A 14,379-nucleotide genomic window follows, 5' to 3' on the forward strand; every position below is an offset into this window, starting at 1 on the left:
ACCAGAAACATGCAAATAAATATTCCAGATATTTGTTTACAGAAAGTGTGATACGTTTCATGTGTTTGTGGCCATATTACATTTCTAATACTTTTTGTATCACTATATCAGATCAATTTTGTTATGTATATAGATACCGAGCGATGTTTACTTTGTTTTGTGCCTTCTAACATTACACACTGAGCTTTTGAATTATAGACTATACTTATAATAAATCCTTGTGTAAGAAAACAACAAGATACTTGATACACATTATAGCCTAATGGCTCCATAGCAACATGAGTTTATACTACCAGCTTGTTAGAATCAGATTTTATAACATTTTAAAGAAGATAGCCAATATGTATAACATGTCACAGGTCAAAGAAAGGGCGCCGGAGGGTATAATAAAGATTGCGAGGGTGGGGCGGGGTGTGGGGCATATAAAGGGTCAGATAATGTATAAAATGACGATAAACATTGTGCCCTATACTTGATGTAAATATAACGTCACACAGGAAGTCGCCATAATTATTAAATCCTTCTGACATTCTGTTGTTTTTCTTTATGTTACGTTGGAATGCGAGAGGTCTCGATAACTAATTTTTAACGAGACACAAGCCTGGGTTCGTTTCCGTAAGGAACACAGACAAATTGACGAGTCTAGAGATTTTAAATGAGAACGTAAACTATATTGAACAATGGATCTCGAACCAACAACAACAAGTGGTAATTACAAATATATAGAAAATTACTCACAAACTTAACAAGATAGGATACACTTTAAAACACGCTGGTCTCTTCCAACGGCGATATCCCTCAGCGGCCACGACCTTGATGACGACGATTCTCGGTCCGTTGTACCGCGAACTTCACTGGTCCTCGACGAAGTTTCTCGCGATCCCAGAAACAGCATTCACCTTCTTTCCGGCGATGCTCCAAAATAGAAGACGGACTTCCAGCCACAATCGAGTGAAGCACAAGTCGAACTTCTCGCCGACTTAATATTACCAGAGTCAGTCCAAAATCAGCTTTATAGCCACCAACTCCTGGCGTAACGAACTTCCTCAACGGAGACAGAAATTCTTCACCTTCTCCGCAATAACGACTGAAAACTGTAGTATCACAGTAAAGTCCTCTTCAAACTTCTGAATGGAAGTGTAGAATCATTCTTGGTATCGATATCTCAATCCTTCAGAAAATACTGGTAGTTGAGCACTGACGATATATAGTAGAATGATATAATATGTGTCGTCGCTTGTATTCGTACAGAAACTGAGAAACTCTCCGATCTGGGCGGGTTTATATACGATTCGCCATGTCAAGAATCATCTAGATCTCTCTCGATACACCTGAGTAACAACGCGACCCGGTTTCTCTATTCTTGGAAGTCCTTTTTGCATCGCTCGCGAACATTCCAGAGAATCCACGAAGATGTGTACAGCTTACACGCGATCTCACGTAAACCGACGTTAACCCGAGACCAGCGCGTCATCATAAGGAATATACCAGAACAATCGTGTATTATAACATTCTGACACGGTAACCCGACCTAATTTCTCAAATACTGATTTATCACGTGGGCAATTTCAATTACTCTCCACATAACATTAGGTTTCTCACTAGCAGTGACTAGCGTTAATAGTATATAATAGTACTTTTTAGGAAATATTTACTGATTTGAGGTAGGGCCATGCCATGGACCTTTATGGATGAACAGGATGTGGCCCCGGGGTCAGTTAGGCTTACGTCCATGTAGTAGGGTTAGGTCTGCCTCCTGAAAAACAAAAAACTCAAAAGTTAGACATCAAATGGTGCATTCTGAGGAACAAACAATTCATTAGGTCATGATCTATAATATGGTGTAACCGCAAGGCTGTGGTACAAACAAGGGCGTAGGAACCGGGGGGCTGCCAAAAATATCCAAAGGGGGAGGGGGACAACAGTCTTCAGCCCCCCCCCCACTCAAAAGTACCTTCCTACGCCACTGGGTACAAATACCCCCAACGGAACGTTTCCTACGACTGACGGTGGGCAGATAAACTCCCTAACTTTTGGGCACGCACCTACTGAGCAAGGTACCTTTCAATAATATTCAGTAGTTCAGTTTTTCCTTACTATCATTCCTTATCATCATTCGGATTCCCTGACAAAACGAATATTAAGGAGATGATGTAAATATGATTCGTAGTATGTAACACTTGTCCCCTCCCCCCCCTCCCATCTAAAGAGCGGTGTTTGGGGAGAACTAGTTTTATTCCTCTTCCCCCTTACTTTACATCTTTGCCCCCGCCCCAAAAATTCAGGTTATTTTCCCCTTGTGAGTAATTTATTCATTCTTGTACAGCTTCGATCCTTTCAAACGCAAGAAATTCGACAAGGATGGAATGCCTGCACAAGCACCAGCAACAGACGTTAATCCGGAACTTAACGATGGTTTTGACCATGCAACAGATGCAAGAAAATTTCCAGTATTTTTGAAAAGAATCAATAGCAGCCACCGGAACACCCCTATAAATATAAATATTTTGGTTTTAATTTAAACTTACATGATCTACGTAAACATTTTACTTGAATAAGTTTTCATTTTCATTTTCTTTAAAAAATCATGTTATAGCCCTCTTGTTATGTTTGGTAAATATGGATCTAAAGGGATTTCGACATCAGATCATAATAAATTTCGCCGGCAGATATAGCCAGCCTTACTGACAAAATTGGGCAAGCCAACATTTGAAACGGGAGTCTCTGGAGAACCAAAGGATACTTCAACTTGGGACAATATTTCAACAGCCTTTCGAATAAACTTTTGGCGTTCAATAATTCGGGCGAATTGCGCAATATATGAAGTTTCAATGTTAACATTGTTATTAGTTACTTTTAGTTTTAGAGTGAATTGACTGCGAGCAGGTACAAGCGAATTTCTGTGGCAGGGAGCCGCAGAAATATCTTAAGAACCTTTCCGAATATCACTGTAGAGAAGCTTCAAATTAAGGCACGTTATGGCAAAAGTTGCATTGGTGAGCTATCCAATTGACAGATTTGATTTTCATTTATATATATTTTATGTAGCGGAACCAGGCGTTACAGTATGTATTACAGTCCTAACTTACTGTAGCTTAGGCTAGGATTAAGTCTACAGGAGGCGAACGGTTACCTACACTACAGTAGGCCTAGGTCCTCACGACTGCAACCGTACCGAACAGGAAGAAAAGTAGTATTTTAGAGCTAAGTTAGGCTATTCCTAAATGAATTGCCAGGAAGCCCTTTGTATCATTCAGTATGGCCCATAGTTACTTTACCAATGAGACCGCAGAGTACACAAAAATTTCACCCTAGGCTTGAGTTGACAGCATGTGATGAAGTACATCACTGCATGTGATCGCTTTCACTGACATATTTTGGCTTTAACAGAATTCAAGCCTTGAAACAAAGGGCAATAACAGGTATTTGCATTGAAAGATGCACTGTTTCACAATATTCTAGCCAACACGTGACATGTGAGAGAATCAAGAGCAACCGCAAACAAAGTCACCATTTCCAACAGTACAGTGCCATACAGAGTATCTAGGCCTACACCTGAAATCGCATTTCCCCCAACTATCCATTAGTCTGCACATGTAAATAATTGTTTAAAAATTCTGTAATTTTTTGTATTGATCTTAAGTCAGTACATTTTGCTTTCAGCATTGGAAACCAGCTTTATCCTGCTGTTCAGTGAATAGGCAACATGTGTCATGTTATTTATGTGACTGCCACTATGCCAAGGGAATAACATGCCAGATTCCTTTTGTCCAGAAGCTTTGTGAGCAGTGAGGACACTTCTTATTCCCCTAACTTCAGGATGAATATCATGATATGTTCTCTTATTCCTCTGGCATCTTGAGCAAATATGTGTGATCACGTCTCTTTGTCAATTCAAGATTTGTAACTAAGGCTTTCGTTTTGTTTATTGCAATGATTGTATTTCCCCGGTAACATTGAAATATGGTGTAGAAATTAGATTGGACTCGGAGGCAATAATGAACACTTTGCTAACACATACTGTGCAATGTGTCACATAAAGGTCTATCAAATGGATATTGACAGTTTTCAAGCTAAACAAAAATATCTTTGCACATGCAATTGAAAAGTAGGAAATGTAACCTATGATCATGATAAATGCAGAAATAATTCAACGATGTTATTAATTCCTACAGGTCAGTGGGGCCAACAAGGGCATTGGTTTTGCTTGTATAAGAGCTCTTTGCAAGCAGCTTAAAGATGACAATGCCGTTTACCTGACTGCCAGAAATCCAGAGCTGGGTAAGAAGGCCGTGGCTGACCTCGAGAAGGAAGGATTGAAGCCTCGATTTCATCAACTGGATATCACAGATCAAAGATCAGTGGAGGCATTGAGAGATCATGTCAAAAAAGAACATGGAGGACTGGATATTGTCATTAATAATGCTGGTTTTGCATTCAGAGTAAGCAAATGATAAATAAAAGATTCACTGCATGTTTCTTAGAGGTGCTGGAAGTGTTAACAAAGACATTCGCAGAACCAAAAGTTTTGAAATTTTGTGAAATCAAACGTACTGTAGTTTTTTTTTACATTGGCGAAGGAAAATTTCCCAGACAGTTTGCAGTTATTCTTTTACCTTCATGTTCTAATTTTTTTAGTTTTTTTATTACCCACTTACTGTATGTCGATACTTGTAGATTGTTGGGGCCTTTCATAAACACTTTAAAGAAGCTTTGTGCATTGGTTTTGATAAGATTAAATATTTCCTTTACCAATTTCCACCAATTGTAGAATTAAATATTTTAAGGAAGTACCTTTCAATTTAATAAAATAAGAAATTTACATGTTTTATGTCGTTTAAAATTTGGCATAATCTTCGAAGAAGTAATTTTTGAAAATTGTCAACTTTACAGTATGTTTTTTTATCTTTCTCCAAAACATGTATCCCAGTTAGTGAAGACTGATATTGTATTTCGAAGTACCGTAATTGTCTTCTAATTTACAGCTGGATGACAAGGCATCAGCTGCTAAACAGGCCGCGGTCTCCTGTCAAATCAACTACTTTGGTACTGCCAGGGTCTTTGATGTCTTATCACCACTTTTACGTCCTCATTCAAGGTATGCTTCCTAGTCAAGTAATAACTACATGTACCTAGATACTCAAAATGCATTAATTGTGCGTCGTTTATGTACACAAGGTAATTGTCCATCCTGTCTCAGTTCAAAAACAGTTATGCACCAGTTTTACTCTTTGGAATAGATTCCAAGTTTCATTCAGCCTGATAATTTTCAATATCATTTTGTTGTTCGTTGTTTTGATGACCTATTGGTTTACTTGTTATAGTTCTTTCGCAGATTAGAAGCTTATATAAGTTGTCAGGCAGATTATCTTCTCATCTTTCTGAGCTGTTCGGTAGCTCATGTTATGCTTCAAACGGAAGAGCCATTGCTATGAAACTAGGCTTTAGCAAGTTACACTCGACTCCTACTTTCAGGTACAACTCTTCCCAGCTCAATACTTTGATGTTGCCACTTTTTTTAGATATATAATACAGATATAATACAGCCTGCTTTTTGTGGAGGTCAAATGTCAGTTGGAGTCACCAGGGGTCAAATTGTGGAAACCTTGTTTTCTAATGTACCGTATCTCCCACCAACCAGCCTATTTGGTAACATTTGCGTTACGTCTCATTAGAATAGGTGAGGCTGTTAGCAATTGGAAATGAGATTAAGGGCATCCATATAGGTATAAATCAAGAAGTCTCGACCAAATCTCCATTGACGTAAGTGTGTCGCTATACCTTAAGTGCCTGCATGTGTACAAAGGTGTGTAATGAAACGTTGTACTGTTTGTACATGCTTAATGTATTGGATTGAAGATATCATTGTGAACCATCTTTTTATTTTTATTCCGTTGTTGATGGCTTCCGTCGTATATCGCAATTGTCGAGACTCCTGCATGTGTCACATAAAAATTTCAGGTTAAGATGTTGTCACTTTGCGGGGGGAATGACCATGCGCCGTTTACGAAAATTAAATGTCGCTTAGTTAGATGTTATAGAGGCAAACCAGGCGCAAAATCTTGAGGACGAGGGGGTTAGAATCACCCGGTGCCTGCTTAATGTACCACATTGAATGAAAAAAGCCTGTTGTCTTTGGTAGAGATCAATCTGTATGCTGAACACAAGAAAAGTTTCCAACTCGGTCATCAGCTGCCAATGTGAATATTGCATTTTTTGCTGTAGTACTTAGATTGAAGCATGTGGTTCATCCTGGCTATACCCTACAGCCTAGTGTGTCACATTCATATAGGATTATTCATGTAGTAGCATTGACAATTTGACACAGTTACTTCTTCTTCCCATATCTCCCACATATCCTCTAAATGGTATCAGGCCAGAGGCTGCACCCCCTCTCCCATAGCCCATTCTCACCAGGCCTGACCACACACTTGGTCATACCATCATTGACAAAGCATTGATGTGAATATAACCGCAAATATGACCCAAGTATGGAAACATTAAGGTGCCATAAAAATGTTAAGATCTTTTTCTGATGATATACTGATCAGCATGTTATCAATAATTATGTACCAAAGTGTTGACTTGACGAGATTTTATAAATAATCAGTTTGCCATTTAACAGCAACATGTCGAATTCCATGATATTTAGTGAATTTGTCGCAAATTGTTGAGATATTATCTGAACAATTTATCATTTTGGGGAAAGTTCCTACTGATATTCACGAAAACTTCTTAACAGATTGATGGCAACTTAAAGGTTTCCATACCTATAACGATTGACTCGTTATTACTGTTGTTGTGTTGTTAATAATCTTCATCGCCACTGTCCACTCAATCGTCAATACTATGCGAGAGCTTTGCCTTGCGCAACACGTCAGAAAAATACTCATATTTATGTAACTGAAGCACAGTTGTGGGCCTGGGGAGTGCGTGGGTGGGGGAGCTGGGTGATATTATAAACGCAACGATTGATTCGACGTATTGAAATCTAAAATGGACTTTGGTATTGTAACTCTGATAATCTAAATAGGTTATTATACTTAGTTGATAAACTGTACTAGTATATATGATAACGGATTGTTTGGCGTGAAATATACAGAGCAATACCGAAAGTTTAAAACAGTCATCTGGGTTGAAAAGGGCCTTGTATTTAATTCATCATGGAACAGTAACAATAACGGGCAACTATAACCATATACTACATATTTTACAAGCGAGCCTAATTTGAAGGTATCACAACATTCCTTTAACACATATTTTTTTGTTTATATCTAATTATATAGATTTCCTGGCTATATTACGTCATCATGAAGGCGCTGACGTTGATTGTGTGTTGTTTTATTTGTTGGGATCTGATCGACGCTAATTCCAACCCTTACTTTCATCTATATGGTACTAACTGCAATCAAACGGGACCAGACGAGTTGGAATGTTGTGATAATCGTAAGTATATAAACACAAGTACAACTCACATGACTCCACATGACGCCATGACGTCACAAATTACATGACGATGTCAGAACTGCCCTTTTTTCTTTTCTTGATAAGTTTCTCCATTTGATCGTTGTTCAGAAGTATACTATAGGCCTAACGCAATAGTTCACAACGGAGAGATAGTCATTGTCGTTGCATGCGTAGTCAAGGTTTACAGAAGTGTGTTTTCCATAGTAAATTAACTTCCCAGATGTTACGGCATATGCTATACATTTTTTTTCAATTCTAAAAAGAGGGAAAAAATATTGTCATGTATTTTGAAAAGACTTACACAAATGTAAATGAACCAATTAATAAAAAGGATATAAATGACAAAATACCACAGAGCTCCCCGTATACCGCCTCATGACCCTGACCATTGTACTACAATATATAGGTTTCATCGGCTTGAAAATATAAAACTGCGAAAATCTTCCAGCCTTTCTCGGAGTTCTGATACTAGCGTCACGTTTAACATATAATTATATCAACTAATAATTATTTTTCACTGTTCGAGTTTAGCTCCCATCGATCCATTGAAATTGGAAATAGACTTCGTTACACTACGCCTTGATGACGTAACTAAACCATGGCAACTTGACGCAACGATCACGTGGGTGCCGCTAACAGCAGGTAAATGTGTATCGTCTGGTATTGGGTTTGTGATTCATTTTGGGTATCATATCTCATAGATAGATGAATGGATGAATGGATAGCTGGATAGCTGGATGGATGGATGGGTGGGTGGATGGATGGATGGGTGGATGAATGGATGGATGGGTGGGTGGGTGGGTGGATGGGTGGGTGGATGGATGGGTGGGTGGGTGGGTGGGTGGATGGGTGAGTGGATGGATGGATGGATGGATGGATGGATGGATGGATGGATGGATGGATGGATGGATGGATGGATGGATGGATGGATGGATGGATGGATGGATGGATGGATGGATGGATGGATGGATGGATGGATGGATGGATGGATGGATGGATGGATGGATGGATGGATGGATGGATGGATGGATGGATGGATGGATGGATGGATGGATGGATGGATGGATGGATGGATGGATGGATGGATGGATGGATGGATGGATGGATGGATGGATGGATGGATGGATGGATGGATGGATGGATGGATGGATGGATGGATGGATGGATGGATGGATGGATGGATGGATGGATGGATGGATGGATGGATGGATGGATGGATGGATGGATGGATGGATGGATTGACAAAATGTTAGCAAAAGTAGGCAACATTGAACAATTAATTAAACAATTTTCATCAGATGAGTCTTGGGAGAGCGTTAAAAGAAGCCAGAGATATGTACATAGATAGATTATATTTTTTGTACTTTTTTTTCTACAGATTTTTTAGAGTACGCCGTAAGATTTCAACCAGTTGTGACCATTGATGAACTAAATGCGAACGAAACAGGCTTTTTTACTGAACCGAGAATCTTTTGTCTTGAGAAAGATGAAATCCTTGTCGATTCCTGCACAGATGAACCATTCTTTGATACCATTACGGTTCGTCTTCCATCTTTTTCGCCTTTTCCTTAATTCCACTTTAAGTTCGATCGTATCGTAGAAGCGGATTTGTGGTGTACAGTAACTTCGCGTGTCCCTGTGTTAACTTATGTAGCTGCACTGATAGACAATGTAGTTGCCATGGTCGTAAGTCAAATTGTAACCAGTGGCGGAGCTAGGGGTATTGGTCAGAGGGGCGAGAATTAATGGTCTGTAGTGGCGCTTTCGACTATCTAAGCGAAGTGCCACCACAGTTTGGCGCGGAGCGTACAGAATTTTTTTGAGTAAAGATACTCCCTAGATCGCAGGAAATGACCCTTTCCAGGCCTTGCTAATCTGCAGATAAACGAAGAATAAATAGGTGTCATCGCTACTTTGTCAGAAAATTACACCAACAAAATGTGACAAATGTCAATAGGTATATGAGAGCGCAATAAAATAGTCAATAATCGCGAATAAGTAAAAAGTTGTCAAAAGCTGAAAAGGGCGCCAGTAGTCCATTTGAGTCCGTCAGGGGGGGGGGGGGATCCGCCCCTCTGACTGTATGGACGCTCCGCCACTGATTGTAACCACTTTTTTAATCGCAATCCTAATCTCCATAAACCTAACGAAACGGCGAACTTTTCCACAGTGAAACTATAAGAAACATCATTTGTGTAAATTTTTGTATTTTAAGACAATTTTGTGGAATATTTTCCTCATTAAGCAGAATTGTAACATGAACTGCAGCGCATGCGCAAAGTTATGCAAACCCTTCCTTTGCATCGAACAGTTTGACTCCGGATCTGTACAAGTGTTAACTCTTTTTATTTAATGGAGGAATTTGGTCAAAGCATCGATGAAATCCCATAGCTGAACGATACAACTAAACCACTGCACAAAATCAGTGAGATCGTCATCAGCGCTATTTTTTCCTTATGATATCGCGAATTTACCGTAGCTTTAATACTATCATGCAGACTTTCGAGGGTCCGTTCATTATGTTGATACTTTACTTAATTTTTTGCAAAGTACTCCAGACAAGGATAGATAGCATTAAGTGTCTAAATGAGTGACAACATGCTCTGGGTAAACGGTCTTCTAGCATCTTTAGGTATGGGGGGGGGGGGGGCGCAACAGGCGTGGGTATCTCTTCTGACGAACACAAGGTGACCGTGGTTGGTTATGGTCGTGAATATTATTAATATCAATGACAACAGTTTTAGCCCTGATGCAAAATAAAAGCTAGTCTGCGCACATTTTCCTTGAAAACTGCGATATGGATATACAGAGTATACTGTCTTCTTATTTGTATTGAAAAGTAAGATTATAGCCGAATCCGACACTGCATGAAATGATAAAAAAGTTTGGATCTATTATTAATCTAACCGATTGTATTAAGAAGGTATTGAGTAATCGATTACGTGTTATAAATCATTACTTTTTTCTTGTAGTAATTTGTCTTCTCTGAGGTATCTAATTTGTCACTAATTAACTCATGCTTTTAACGTGTAAACATATATTGTTGGTAGTAATTGCCATGGCTAATGTACCCAACACACTTTTGTTTGTATCTTTTTCGTAAAGAATTCTACCAGTCTATATGTACAAGATCTGCTCTTTGGATTTCCGTACAAATTCGAGGTAAGGAAAAGCTTTTTTTGTCTATACAGCGTTGTAACCAGTTTAAATATTTTTAGAGGGCAAAGTTTTTGGAACATCTCTCTCGAGGGTCGAGGTAACTTATTGGCTATCGGTACAATCATGGTTTAAATGCTCTAAGTGATACTTTTGTCTGCCATGTAAAATACGGGCACGCCCTATGAGCCCGAATTCCCAAGCATGACGTCAACTTTGAGGCATATGGTTTTATATTAAGGTTAGAACCATTACGTACAGTATACTTACGCCGACAGTGTTGGTGATATAACCTGAACACTGAAGAATAACTTTTAGAATTCAGTCAACTTTCATTCTGGGGAATATTCATCACTGCACTATCACTAAACATTAGTAACATGGTGGTCTGCATGAAAACGTGTGCATTGACAATACTACTAGCCTAATAATCTAAAGTTTGGTACGTACATGGTAATGGATATAGTAGTAGGCTAGGCTCACGCTGAAGAAGTGAAGTCATGCATGGGATTCCGCCGGTGTGCCTTAAAATAGGAATGGTCGACGATGTATGGGTGTACATGTGTGTATATGTGCGTGTATGGGTGTTTGCGTGAGTATTTGTGTGTTCATTATTGACCAACAGGTGGTCATTTGGTATTGTCTTGTGGGAGATACCCTTGGGGGAATTCCCTATGCCGGAATGCCTGCTGTTGAAGTGGTCAATCGAACCAAGGCTGGTTACAGAATGCCTCAACCAGAAGGATGTCCAATGGATATGTAAGTGAAGCTTCAAGTTCCCCTTTCCTGTCGTACAAAGGTATTACAAAGAGCCTGGTTGATCAGGGACGGATGTAGGATCTTATATCTCTAGATCTTAGCAGTCGTTATGTAGAGCGGAGGGGGGGGGGCGGGGTCTTACCCGCCAATGAAAAGTTTGGAGTCAAATAATGCATTATGAATGTTTCACTAGATCACATTCTATATCTACAAAAAGGGAGCGGGGGGTGGGATTCCCCCCCCCCCCCATCAACATCCTAGATCTGTGTCTGTTTAGTCACCCATTCATCTATCTATCTTCACGTTATATATTTCTGCGTGACGATATTATTTCTTCAATACGTTTGTTTGTACAATATCTTCAGCTATAAAGTAATGGCCGAATGTTGGCAGGAATCGCCCCAACACAGACCAAACTTTTCTGAGATTGAATACGCGTTAGAAGTCATCCTTAGTCACCGAGCGGAAATAAGTATAAATCGGCAGCAACCATCAGGCAATCCAGACGAGGCTCCTTACTTACCAATGGTGGAAAGTGATGCCTCTAATATGATTCGAAGGGACTCTTCACTGGCTGATAAAATCAATTTGGTAACTGTTATTTTCTCTTTCCTCAATCGTTTTTGTGATATCATATACCGCTGGTAATAATTCAATATCATGTTGGGAAGGAATATATAACCCCGAGATTTAGTATAAAAAAAAGGTGAAATTCCTGCCACGAATCTGTTTAGATCAGTGGGGGATTGAGATGCAGTGTTGTATAGTCAAGAACTTCTTTTCGAGTACCAAATATACTCCCGAGTACTCGAAGTTCTGGGTACTAATAGTACCAAGTATGAGTACTTTACCAGCTGAGTACTTTAAATCTTCCAGTGAAAGAAGTTCTTGCAAAAAGTGACTCTGTACTACCCAAGTATCGAATACTTTTCGAGTACTACGACCCCGGATTGATCAATTATCTAGAGTATTCTCATTTTACTGAAAGTCCACAAGGATTTTCCTAAATTCTAGCCTGCTAAATTGCTACAATTTTTACAAAATCTTGTCTTACGCCTCAATTGATAGCCAGGTTATGACAATGATTATATTAGATGATTAAATGTCCAGTCGGAGTATCTCAGAAAAAGCAGAACAAGAGCTAAGTTGTAACAGACGCTGAGTCATGTTTCAACATTTAGCATATTTGTACAGCTTAATTCCCTATACAAAATGTGTATTGTACAAAATGACCGTAATGTTCCATATGTGAATTATACAAATGAAACGTAGTTTTCTAAAATGTTGGACACATGAAACGATGATACTATTGTGTGTTACAGAGATGATTGATCGTGTCAATTAATTTTGAACTTTCCCACTCTCATTCTTTACAGTACGACGTACTTGGTACAAGTGCAGACAGCGCGTTCCACGATTTGAGCAGTACGTCTGCGGATTCCTTCACGACGGATTATCAGTTCGCTGGAGACGGTGTAAGAATCGAACCAATCATTGAAGAGGAAGAGGGACCACGTGAGCGACGGTTCTCCATCAGTTCTTACCAATCAAATCCTGATTTCGTTGGAAATGGATCCGCCTCATCAATTGTGTCTGAAATAAACTCGGACGTATCCAGTGGAGACGGTGTAAGAATCGAACCAATCATTGAAGAGGAAGAGGGACCACGTGAGCGACGGTTCTCCATCAGTTCTTACCAATCAAATCCTGATTTCGTTGGAAATGGATCCGCCTCATTAATTGTATCTGAAATAAACTCGGACGTATCCAGTGGAGAAAGCGGGATCGAGATCCGAGAGGGATCGGCCTAGACAGGAGAAGCCTAGCACACTAATGGATGTGACAAAAGTCCGCCTTCTGCATTATGAACAACAAGCCTAAAGCAGTTACGAATAAGTTGAATCGATTTCAGAAATATTAAGATGTTATTGTCCTTCAGTATTTACGCGAATTAATGACTTGAACAAGTCTAAAAGTGACACCTATAACAGAACCGTTATTTGCCTTACCTTTTTCGATTTTTTCTCTATGATCTTAACTTCCTATATTCTCATTCATAGGTTTGTCATTTGTAAAAATCAGCCTTCATTATATAATATTTGTAGCAGGCTATACCTAATATTAGCCTTCATTATATAATATTTGTAGCAGGCTACCTAATATCAGCCTTCATTATATAATATTTGTAGCAGGCTACCTAATATCAGCCTTCATTATATCATATTTGTAGCAGGCTACCTAATATCAGCCTTCATTATATCATATTTGTAGCAGGCTACCTAATATCAGCCTTCATTATATAATATTTGTAGCAGGCTACCTACTATTAGCCTTCATTATATAATATTTGTAGCAGGCTATACCTAATATCAGCCTTCACTATATAATATTTGTAGCAGGCTACCTAATATCAGCCTTCAATCCCCCCTTCAATATATAATATTTGTAGCGGACTACCTAAAACTTGGCAGTAACTTTCACTAACAGTTCTGCTACATTGGAGATTTTACTTCAATATTAGTTTGGAGACATGCCATTGCTTCATTACACACAAACTAACAGCTGTGTAAAAGGAGAACGCCACCAATGAAACCACATCCTTATGGATGTAAGAAAATTCCGTCTTGCTTCGTACAAGATGCTAATCCAGGTGGAAATGCACGTACGCGGTCCTTCAATCTGACTCTCGTGCAGGGGGTGGCAAGGGCGTAGGAACCGGGGGGTCAGTGAAAACTATGGGGAGCGGAAGTATCATTCAGCCCCCCCCCCCTCGCTTCGCAAGTCTGAAAACCCCTTTTTCGTTTCTCAATAAATTATAACAACATTCTTCACTTTACTCAAAACATTTTGGCAGAAAAAAATCTCATTTGGAGCACCAAATTGCATCTAAGACCAGGTGAACATGCAAAATTATTTACAAAATGGAGTGGGTGTTGAAGTGTGCTATATTGCACCAAATTGCATCTTCAGCCCCCCACTCAAAAGTACCTTCCTACT

The 14,379-nt window shown here is 39.3% G+C and overlaps 2 protein-coding genes and 1 long non-coding RNA gene across 6 annotated transcripts in view; 2 read left to right on the forward strand and 1 right to left on the reverse strand.

Moving 5' to 3' along the window:
* The window catches only part of LOC139958447 (uncharacterized), a 45,016-nt gene extending 43,369 nt beyond the window's left edge, over nt 1-1,647 (reverse strand). Inside the window, exon 1 of the mRNA XM_071955529.1 lies at nt 739-1,647. The gene's annotated coding sequence lies outside the window, so the exon portion shown is untranslated. The remainder of the gene's footprint in view (nt 1-738) is intronic.
* Nucleotides 1-14,379, forward strand: part of LOC139958476 (uncharacterized) — a 324,735-nt gene that overhangs the window by 223,357 nt on the left and 86,999 nt on the right. The window lies entirely within an intron of this gene.
* Nucleotides 2,731-13,614, forward strand: LOC139958457 (uncharacterized). Of its 4 annotated transcripts, none has more exons than XM_071955548.1 (9): nt 2,731-2,996; nt 4,176-4,442; nt 4,986-5,098; nt 7,287-7,446; nt 7,999-8,109; nt 8,846-9,006; nt 10,573-10,629; nt 11,748-11,973; nt 12,759-13,614. In XM_071955548.1, exons 6-9 carry the CDS (start codon nt 8,900-8,902, stop codon nt 13,191-13,193), a joined length of 825 nt encoding a protein of 274 aa, XP_071811649.1. In that variant the 5' UTR covers nt 2,731-2,996; nt 4,176-4,442; nt 4,986-5,098; nt 7,287-7,446; nt 7,999-8,109; nt 8,846-8,899; the 3' UTR covers nt 13,194-13,614. The 4 variants fall into 4 exon arrangements, with proteins under 4 accessions (XP_071811649.1, XP_071811650.1, XP_071811651.1 ...); XM_071955549.1 differs by having other exon boundaries at nt 2,731-2,971; XM_071955550.1 differs by lacking the exon at nt 2,731-2,996 and adding an exon at nt 3,011-3,788.

Source organism: Apostichopus japonicus, chromosome 18, assembly GCF_037975245.1.
Source record: "Apostichopus japonicus isolate 1M-3 chromosome 18, ASM3797524v1, whole genome shotgun sequence".
NCBI lineage: Eukaryota > Metazoa > Echinodermata > Holothuroidea > Aspidochirotida > Stichopodidae > Apostichopus > Apostichopus japonicus.